At 39.1% G+C, this 10,843-nt stretch overlaps 1 protein-coding gene across 1 annotated transcript; it reads right to left on the reverse strand.

Annotated features, from left to right (window-relative positions):
* Positions 1-10,843, reverse strand: SSR1 (signal sequence receptor subunit 1). Its single transcript, XM_065830754.2, has 8 exons — positions 10,674-10,843; positions 8,475-8,593; positions 6,695-6,782; positions 6,258-6,520; positions 5,352-5,428; positions 3,576-3,654; positions 2,505-2,598; positions 1-1,125 (listed from the first exon to the last, which is right to left on the reverse strand). The coding sequence occupies exons 1-8, from the start codon at positions 10,756-10,758 to the stop codon at positions 1,058-1,060; spliced, it is 873 nt and encodes a 290-aa protein (XP_065686826.1). The 5' UTR covers positions 10,759-10,843; the 3' UTR covers positions 1-1,057.

Genomic DNA, 10,843 nt, shown 5'->3' on the forward strand with positions numbered 1-10,843 from the left:
TGACTGGTGGAAAGAAGTTTGAGATTTAAAAACTGCAAAGGGTGAATGAAATAGTTTGCCATTTAAAAAGATTATTGGAAGCCAACAGTTTTCAAATTCAGTTTCAAGTGTGTACAGTAAATGCAAAGTCTTTGCCTCATGTAAAGCCTTAAGAAAGAGAGTCCACATTTTGATACATAAGACATACTCATTTTTGTGAGAGAATCAGGAACTTACGGAAATGTTGTTCTGGCTTATTCAATAATTTCTCGAGTAAACATTGCAGAGCTACCACTATAATCAGAATACCTAAGCTGCTGGCATGACTCAATAACTAACCGTTTAACAAGTTGGGTATAAAAAAAATGTATGTAGTAATACCAATTCAGCACACAAATTCCATGCTTCACGAGTTCTGCTGCTGTGTAAGAGTCTTCCCAACATCTATGCAGATAAGTTCAGATTTTTAGGTCACTGCATGTCCAGATCAAAAGAGCAGCAAATTATCTACCACTACAAGCAGCTATACCCAATTGTGCCTTTAGAATGCAAACTATGCAGAAATCTAGATGGTCAGTGTCTTGCCACTGAAATAGGATCACACACACACACATCAGTGTGTGCACACTGGAGAGAATAGTTACTTACTGAAAAAGAAAAATGCATACAGATTCTGATACAGACATGATACAATCAAGACAGATTAAAGTCACTAGACATTCAAGATTAGGGGGAGGAGAAAAATCCTTCAAAGATAGTATACAGATGACAAGCCAGCATTACAAAGAACTCTAAAGGCACATTTCAGGTAACAGGGTTCTGTTAAGACCAACTGCTTACACACGCAGGCACAAATCTTAATGGCTGCCTCCCCCCCCCGCCTCCCCAACAATTAACAAAAAAAAAAAAAAAAAGAGAAGTGCATTTTCAGTAATATTAACACCATTCAGTTAATCTGTTCAGTCCAAATGTTTAGCAGTATTTTCCTTATGGTGATATGGATTCGCTGCACTACTCCAATCCAAAAAACCCAAACAGGCAGGATTAGTAAAGGTTCAACTGTTGTACTCATTAACATTTACTCATCAGAGCCCACTGATCTCTTCTGTGCCCTCTTGTAGGGCAACCTTCTTGGTGAAGCTTTATCTAGATTGGAAAAGAAAAAAGAGTTGTATCAATTGCTACAGCTACTTCAGATTAGATGTTATATGACCATGTATTTTTCACCATCCTGAACACAAGGCAAACTGCTCTTTTAGTGCAACACATCACCACACAGAAGCCAGTTAAAACAACTTGCTAATGCTTTTTAGCTATCAGCATCTTAAAGAAAAGGTAATAAAAATAAGAATGTTCCTATTCTGTAACATGCAAGTCCATGGTGAGGGTTGTTCAATTTATCGGTTACTAAAATACAAAAGAAAAAACCAGCCCACCCATACCGAGCCACAACAAGCTTTCTCACCTCACACTAGGCAGTGCTACTGATGATAGGGGTTCACCTGGCATAAGGAAGACAACCCTGACTATTAAGCTATTATACTCAAAGTCAAGGTTTGTTTCTCACTGAAACAAGATGCACTTGGCTGTCAGTCATGATCAGTCCTCTACCACCCTCACTGCAACAACAGCTTGACACTACACCAAGGTAGCTCAGAAGGCAAGATACACATCTACATTTTAGATAACAGGTTCTGGGAACTGTTAGAGACAGTACTTCAGCAATATTCTCCTGATAAGCTACATTACTACAATATAAAAAACATAAATTTATACATATATAAAATGTAGTTGTATGCATCTGTTCTGTAATCTTTTTACTGCTCATGCTACATCATCAACCACTGCATGCAGGAAGCTGTATTTCTATCCATGCCCAATTATCACATGGACAACACATTAAGCACTCCCACTCTTTAGATCACCAGAGTTTGCCTCACCTCTTCTACTCTGCACTGAAGCCATAGGAAAGCAAAACAGAAGAAACAGCAAGAGAAGTTAGAAATATCCACAAACACACACATGGTCTAAAGAAATCAGACATTTGGTTTACTGTTGGCATTTCAGATATCAAGTAGAACTCAGTTATTTTTGACTTGTAAAGGGCATTAATGCCAAGTTGTAATGTGGCTTTGGTTAATACACACTCCTAATGCTCATTTAAAACTTCAGCCTATAGGTAAACTTCCAAACAACTTACAGAAAGTTTGAGATGACAGATATTTTCTCCTATTTAAAAATCTTTTGTGATCCAGGTTTTGGGTAGAGGTTTTATACTGTTGAAAGAGAGTCTACAGAACAAAATGTAAAAATCATGATAGTCATTATTGTATCAATCAGTCAAGTTTCTTCTATGTAAGAACAGGCTGCTAATGTAATAGCTTAATCACTAAGCACGGTGCTTTGAACAACATTTTATTCCCTAGAAGAGATGTGTGCTGTTCAGAAAAAGTCATCTACTTACTCAGTTACAAGTAGCTGATTAAGTTTGTTACGTTCTAGTTTGTGGAAGGCAGAATACTTACTTATTTGATTTAAAGTTTCTTGGGGAATCCAGCTCATGTCAACATCATTCTGATTTGATGTTCCCATCTCTACTTTCTGTACTGGTCTTTTCCTCTGAAAATTCAAGAAAAAAAATTTTTCCTTTTCACCTAAAGTTCTGATAGCACAAGTATTAGAAGTAACTAACAATCCTATATTAAATGAATAGCAATTATTTCACTGAGGCGTACTTAAAGTTAGCCAATGTATGAAGCTGTCTTCGTAGCCTAATCTTTAGCATTAGCAATTTATTCATCTAAGTTTGGCATTACCACTAATGCCTCACAACACTTACTCCACACAAAGATACCAAGACTTCAAGCATGCCTGGGCAAGCTGATTATATCTGTTAAAAAAATGCCTGATGATGAATTATTAAACTTTGTGATGATCAGTTTAGCACAATATTCTCTCTCATATGCCACTTTGTAAAATAGATTTTAAAGAAAATAACCATTCTAAATGTTTTCCCAAGGGAAGCTACTTCAGAAGTATCATACGCCAGACCACATGAAGACACAACCTATGCATCACATGCAGATGAAACTTAAGCTTTCAATGGCTTTTGCTTGCCAGACCACTTACATGGACAAACGCTTAGCTGTTGTAGCATCATAAATGCAAGCCCTAATCAACATTATGGCAAAGCACTGGTGAGAACTAAATAACAGACTCGAGAGCTGTTTTCTCAAAGTTTGGTGTAGATAATAGAAATAGAGAGCACAGGGAAAGTCTACCCAGTAAGTACTGAATCAGTAGCTGCACACATCCAGTGACTGGGATGTATCAAAGCTTCAAATTCAACCACTTCAGTGTGGTGACAAAGAGCAGACCCCAAGAGCATTAGGTAAGCAATCTAAATGTCTCCAACTACAGGCATTTTCAAAAAACACACTCTAGTTTTTCCAATAATCTTTAAGGTCTTAGTTCTAAAAGTAAATATTCTGAAGTCCTACCTGAAGCATTGTATGCCAGAAGCAATTACTGAATTATTTATTTTCAGGCTAGTAAGGTCTTGTATTTACAACACATAGACAAAATACACCACTCACCTTCCTAGATTCTAGTAATTGATGTAGGCCAACAACGACAAGTAGACCAAGTCCAGCGAGGAACATGTACATGAAGATCCTTTAAAAAAAGTTTAAGAAACCACTAGCTAAAAATCTTATCTGTTTAAGAATGTTTACAAACAGCTTTGGCCACATGCCCCCTTGATCTTTCCCAAGAAGGGAGTGGGTAGGGAAAAGAAAAAACCCACACCCACAATGTATCTGAAACTGAAGTGCTTACAAATACTAAGCACTGATTTTGATTTCAGAAACAGCAATCCTAAGTTTAATTCTGAACAACAGAACAATTGAAAAAAGCTGTATAAGCTGAGAAACTTATAAAAAATTAGTAAAATACAGTAATTGTGAGAACTCTTTTGCAGTATTATGTGTGACCTAACATCCTGAAACATGATATTTACGTTTGTGACAGCTTTAACCACTTACAAAACCCTTAAAAATATACCTTATAAGCTTTTAGTATGCTACTGCAAAGCAAGTACTGCTAGGATATTAATTTATTTGCAACAGCACTTTGAAAGGCCTTGTTTATCTTGCTCTGTGTTCCACACCTAGAATTCTACCAATGCCAGCAGTATTTTTTAAAATCTGCTCTTTTTGGTTTGTTCTGAAGATTTCTACCTGAAATACATGTCAATGCTTAGCATGAGGGGAATATAAGTTATACCTAAAATTAATCTGGGGAGCAGGCAGGAGTTTTCAGGTAAAGAATGTAATCCAAATTTAACAATTTAACCCAGATCTACAACAAAGGAAATTATGGAGTTAAAACTACAGAAGAGACTTAATTGAGCATCCTTGGTTTAGGGTAATTATCTGTTCACAGGACATAGACTTAAACTGGTTAGAGTAATTTGAATTCTTTTGAAAGCTCCTTTATCAGAGTATCACACATTTTTATGTGACCAATTGTTCTTTCATTGATGCTACTGTATTTGAGAAATACAAATTCATGCAACAGCTATTTATTTTGGTTGACCTTTTTTAAAAGGGAGCTTGCTCTATAGGCAATTTCTACCTGTGGTAGAAGAATTCAAATATTCCACATTATCTACAACTATTTCTGAGGATCTTTTATTAACTCGCAGGTTCTCTTAAAATTCCACTCCAGCATTAGAATACTTCAAAGCATATGAGCACAGCATATGCTTGCAACATATGAGATGTGTCAGAGGTACTTAAGTTTTTAAGACAGAAAAAAGCACTCCTGAAAGGTACCTGCTACAGCTGGGGGTTAGTGCAACAAAGAATGAGTGAGAGTTCCTCTGTCTCATACTCCAAATACATCTATCAGTTCATACAGTCTTTAATTATTCTGGAGTGATCCAGAAGCAAGCTATTTCAGTCTTCACAGCAGGATCCACAGCCCAATTCTATGGGCCCTCTGCATCTTTAACTCTTGGGAAAAAGCATAGTACATAACAAAAGCTTGACAGCTTTGAATTGCTACATAGTGATATAACATCAGGTCCTTTCCCAGGCTTAAGCCTTTAAAATAGAGCAGATGCACAAACTGCTCATCAACATACTACCAATCCTGAAGATCCCCAGTATTAATACAGATCTTCATTTGGGGAAAAACTTCATATTTTCAGTCTATCAACATTACAGAAGTCAAATGCCTGCAACATCATCATCAAAATACAGTAGACCTAACATTCAATAAAATGAGGGTACACGAACTATTCTCACTAGCACCATCAACAGCCCGTTCTACCAGTATACCAATTAAACTTGAATCTCCAGCCTACTTACGTTTCTCCATCCAGCCCATCTTCTTTTTCAATAATTGTAACAGTTTGATTGAAGACAGCATCTTGAAACACATTACCCTATAACAAAGTTTCCACACAACATTTAGAAGTCACTTCTTGAACACAACCAAGTGTTTATCTTTTTCCATGTTCTTAGAAAAAACTCGTGAAAGAAAGCAGTAACTCCTGCACAAGACTCAATTAAGCTTATAAGCAGTGCAAGTTTGACTCAACAGATAAAAGCACAAACTTTTCGATGCAAGTACAAAGAACAGGCTTGATACTAGCAACAAAGTGACATCTGGCCTTGAAGATGTTATCTCCTATAACATGGCATACTACATGTGAAGGGTTCTTATAATTAAAACAATCAAAACACAAAGGTATAGAAGCCTATTAAACTTTGACCTGCACTACAAGAGAAAAGGATCCCCTGCTTTTAATCCCCATGTATGCTTTCAGATAGACTTCTAGACTGCAACTACTGGCCATTTATTTACTCCAAGTCAAGTCTGCTGATGGGATTCAGGCTGATAGTTTAGTTAGCAAAACCCATCTGAAAACCACAGTGAAATTTAAGTTATCCTAAATAAAGTTTTAGTAGTAACATTGCATTTTTTGTGTTTTTTTTTTTTTTTTTAAATGAGTACAGCTCACTACCACCCAGTTCTAAGGCATTCTAGCTTCCATTTCCATGTAACTTCTAACATACACAAAACTAAGCGCACTTGAGGGGCTGTTGTGAAACATGAGGACAGTTGCTTACTGTGCTTCTGTATCTACTGATCTGCTTAAAAAACACATAGGCATTAACTGTCTGAAGAGGTAGTAACTTGACTAAGCAGCTCCTTCCTAACATTTCCACATCAACTAGAAAGATCACAATTAATTACAATATCAGGCTTACATTTACATCTCTGTAGTTGAGATTGATAACTAGTCCAAAAGGACGACCACCCATAGGCTCGGCAGGGATGAAAGAATACTCAAATGTGGCTTGTCTCTGTGGTGGAACCACTGTGTTGAGAGGGAGAGCTGTGAAGTTCTGGATATAAAACTGGTAGTCCTGAGGATACCGGAAAGAAGCATCGAGAGACTCGATAATGAAATCCTCTGTACCCTTATTGGTGAAGCCCACCAGGAATTTTACAATGTTGTTTGCTGGAAAGTCTAAAAAAAAAAAAAAATTCAACTGTTAGAAGCTTCATACACCACACCTAGCCCATTTCTAAAGAGAGTGTCTAGTACAGATGCTGGTTTTTTTAGAGCTTCACTGTTTTATGCTTCCATTGATACAGTCCAAGCAACAGTAAAGTAGATTGTAGATTAGCATGGGACTCTTACCTTCCCCCTTCACAAATAAGATGGTTGTATCAGCACTAGGTGAGGCTTTAGGTTCTCCTGACAAGTCTTCTTCCTCTTTTTCTTCTGTCTAAGACAAGAGACTTTTTTGAAAAATCCTATAATGAACAGTGAAGCAAAGACCACGCTTGTTTCATGAGAATCCCACATGTTAAAGCATGCAACAATGGCAAGCATTAGCATTGACTCCTGCTGTTACAGGAGTAGCACATACTCTGTTCTCCCTCTAGATTTGGTATGCATCATTTTCAGCATTTATCCTTCTACTTGTTACGTTTGACACAATGACTAATCTTGGCTGCATTTAGCTGTATGGAAAGGTTTCTTATCAGAAAACAACAGTAAGGTCTTTGTTTTAGGGTAGAACAAAATTAATAGAATCTAAATGCTAAGTGTTCACATCTAAGCTACTTCTGTTTAGAAAGCAAGCAATTCCAAAATTAGAGACAACCATAAGGCAAATAAGAGTTACTTTACACTACCAAGGGAGTGTTTATAGAAGCCTTCTGTTTGTTTTTAACTAATTAAATGTTACATTTGCCTGGAAATGGTTAGACTGTGGGAATTAAATAAGTTTGTGGATTTACTTGTTCAAGTTCACCTTCGTGATGATCATTTTTTAATTCAAAAAATACAAGCACTGAGGGCTTACTTTCCACATGGGGATCACCAAATAAAAGCAAGGCTAACCCCATTCTGAACTGGCTGAAGTAACTGTTTGTGAGTTATTTGGATCATCTGATTTCACTGCTTAAACAACCACCTGAAGCAGTGGATAGTCTACTGGATCAGTCATACATGTACCATGCTCTAGGGAAGCCACAAAACAGAACTAAGCAAAACTGTGAGTGACAAATAAAAGAAACTGCCTATAAGTGTAATGTTTTGTACTCAACTCACAGACTATCTATTAAAGGCAAATTACATTTGAAAAGTTATTTTATAATATTCTGTCAGAACTGAATACCTAGCACACTTTCTACCACTTAGCAAAGCTGGTTGACCAAAACCTCACCAATTTACCAACATCAGTAAAAATCTAATAGAATTAAATAACAGTTTACCAGATCTCCATTTTACCATGCTTTTCTTCTCCTCCTAATAAAATTAGAAAGTTTGGGACATTATATCAGAAATTTGAGAAATTTTTGTACTAATTTGAGTACATTAAGTGTCTAACAAGCCTAATATTCTACTGCTACAAGCAGACTACTAAATAAAATATTTCACTTTGTCAAGCTGAAACACTTAACCCTGAACATCAATACGTGCACTGGTATAGCAGGCATACCCTGTAACAAGTGTCAGAGACTAGAAATGGAGTAAGCGAAAACAGGCTGCAAACTGAAGTTTTGCAGAATTAATACTAGGAAGATTCTGTCATCCTTTGAAAAACAAGGCCAAAGAAGTCAGAATGTAGTTGTCCCATGTCCTTCTCAGTTTACTGAGATGCAGCTTAGTCTGGAAAAGAACTACAAGGGGTTCCTATGCGAATCTGATTCTCCCACTTCATGTGCTTTTTTGTGGACTGCAGTTTTGGTAGTCAGAAATCAGGCCATTCCCATGTGGTTTTTAAACTGGTATTCAAGAAGGAAAGAAAAATCCTTTTGAAACTTCAAATGGAACACAAATCTAATTGGAGACTTGGAAACAGCTATTTGGAAATAGCAATGCTATTAAACTCAATATTTAAGTATATATAAACTAGCTAGGTTCAGTTGGTCTAATTCATACTTAGGAAGTAATATCCATGTACAATTACCAAGTCTGTTGGCTCATCTTCTTCAACTTCAGCTTCATCATCTTCATCTTCAACTACAGTATCTTCCACAGCTTCCTCATCTTCTGTAGCATCTTGAGCTGCAACTAATAAACCCGAACCTACCAAAACAAAATTCAAATACAAGAAAGCCTTTTCAATATTTAATCAACAGAAAACTGTCATTGTAGTACAATTTTCAAACAAGTGTTTGAATAATTTCTTTAAAATCTGTCAAATACAATGTTTTGAAGCCTGTTACAAAAAACCTCACATTCAAATGACTGTCTCTCTCTCAGTTTTTTCCTTCTCTAATAGCTTTCTGAATTACTCATTTATGTGCCAAAAAGTTCAAAACCAAGAAGTTTACAGCTGAATAACAAAAAGTTCAGCATTCACACAGCTGCACTTAAATTTGCAGAGGGCAACCAACTTGCCTTAAAAGCTATTGTTGAACTTTTGAACATGTCAGTGTATTAAAATACTTTAATTTTGTCACTACAAATGTCAAACTAAAAAGACATTACTATTGCCTAGTGAGTGCTGTTTCTTTTAAGACTAATGAATTTAATAAACGATTAGCATGTCCTTTTCATCCGCCGGTATTAGAATGCTACGCTTCCATAGGTGGTTAAGAAACTATTATTTTTGCACTTATTTTTATTCAAGTTTTAAAACATAAATAAGTATTTTTAATATGACTTCCTCAAGATCATATACTACTACATCCATATGTTCAACAGCACCACACCAGGAGTCAGAAAAGAAACCCAATCTAGAGTATGGCTCCAGAGCAAGGCTTCAACACAAGTTCACTACCTCTTCACTTTTATGGAGCAGAGTCTCATAATTTCAAACACTAGGCAGATATGATTAAAGCAAACAGTGGCAACAAGACGAAGCTCTGTCCGTTTACAGTTTTGAGCGCATGCAGGCTAGGCTGAGAACTTTTTAAAAATATACACAAAAATACTTTTTTTTTAAAATAAAGCTTACATTATCCAAAAATGAAAGAGATAACAAAGAAGTAAATGAATGGATGAATGTTTTACACAAGCCTGAAAAAAAATCTAGTGGCTATGAATACACATTTTAAACAAATATTTTAAAATTTTAATGGGGAATAAGAATCCTTGGTGACAAATCCAAGGACTACAGGATTGTCAGTCAAGAGCTAGAAAAAGCAAATACAATCCTCCCACTCAAGTGTCTTTAGAAGGTACACTCAGTGACTTTTGCAACCACGTGCAATACTTAACCTAAGACCAACCTCAGTGATTTTATCTGCTGAAGTTCTAAACTTGTAAGTCTACAAATAAAGATTTGTTAATTAAAACCTTTGTATCTGAACAGGGTACAGGTAAATTACAGGCATTCTTCACAAGCAACTGCTCTAGCAGACCCTCAGGACCTCTAACTTGCAATCTTTTCGGTGGGTGTCAGAACGGCTGATGATGTGGCAGCAGCGGGAAAGGAGAGCTGCGGGCTGTGGGCAGGAGCTCCCCAGAGTGTGGAGCAGCCTACTTGAAGAGCTAGCTGAGATGGCTGCCCTTCTGTCTTTCCAGACTTAGTACCAGGGAGGCAGCCTGATCATGAATCAGATAACGCCATCGTGTAAACAGAGATTAAGTGCTGGGCGACTTGAAGGGCGCTGGGGGGTGGGGGGAGCCCGGACGGCACGGCAGGCTGGCAGTCGGCACAGCTGCTAACGATGCGCTATAGAAACCAGCACCGCCTGAGCGCGGGAGCAAAGAGACAAACCCGCTGCTACGATCTCAAGGGGTCTTTTCTGAGAGAGGAACAGCGGCTCCCTGCCTGACACCGCACAGCGCGGTAAGAGGCGAGAAGCCGGCCCTGCCAGGAGGAGCCCGCACCCCGCCGCAGCACCCTCGGAAAGAGCCAGCGGGGGTCACGGGCACAGACCCGGGCGGCAGAGCCCAGTCCCGGGCAGAGAAGGGCAGTCCCGGCGGCCCACGTGTGCGGGGAGGCCCGCACCGCCGCCCGCGATGAATGAGCTGCGCCCGCCTCCCTCCCGACAGCGAAGGCGGCGCTGGGCTCCCCAGGCCCCGCAGGAGCGGGTTCCCCCCCCGACCGCCGCTGGGCCGTTAAAAGGAGCCCGCCGCGTGCTCCTCAGCAGCCGTTACCGCCCCTGCCCCCCAGGCAGCAACGGCCGCTCGCCTCCCCTCACCGGCCCGCTCTCACCTGCACCGCCGCGGGCGCCCCCGAGCAGCAGGGCGGCGGGGAAAACAAGCAGAGCAAGCAACAGCAGCTGCGACAGGCACCTCATGACGGCAACGACTACCCGGTGCCTGCCACTGCGGGCTGTCTAAATGGCGGAGGCCTCCTCCATCCGGGGCCGGGGCCGCTCCCGC

The sequence above is a fragment of the Patagioenas fasciata genome, chromosome 2 (assembly GCF_037038585.1).
Source record: "Patagioenas fasciata isolate bPatFas1 chromosome 2, bPatFas1.hap1, whole genome shotgun sequence".
NCBI classification, from domain to species: domain Eukaryota; kingdom Metazoa; phylum Chordata; class Aves; order Columbiformes; family Columbidae; genus Patagioenas; species Patagioenas fasciata.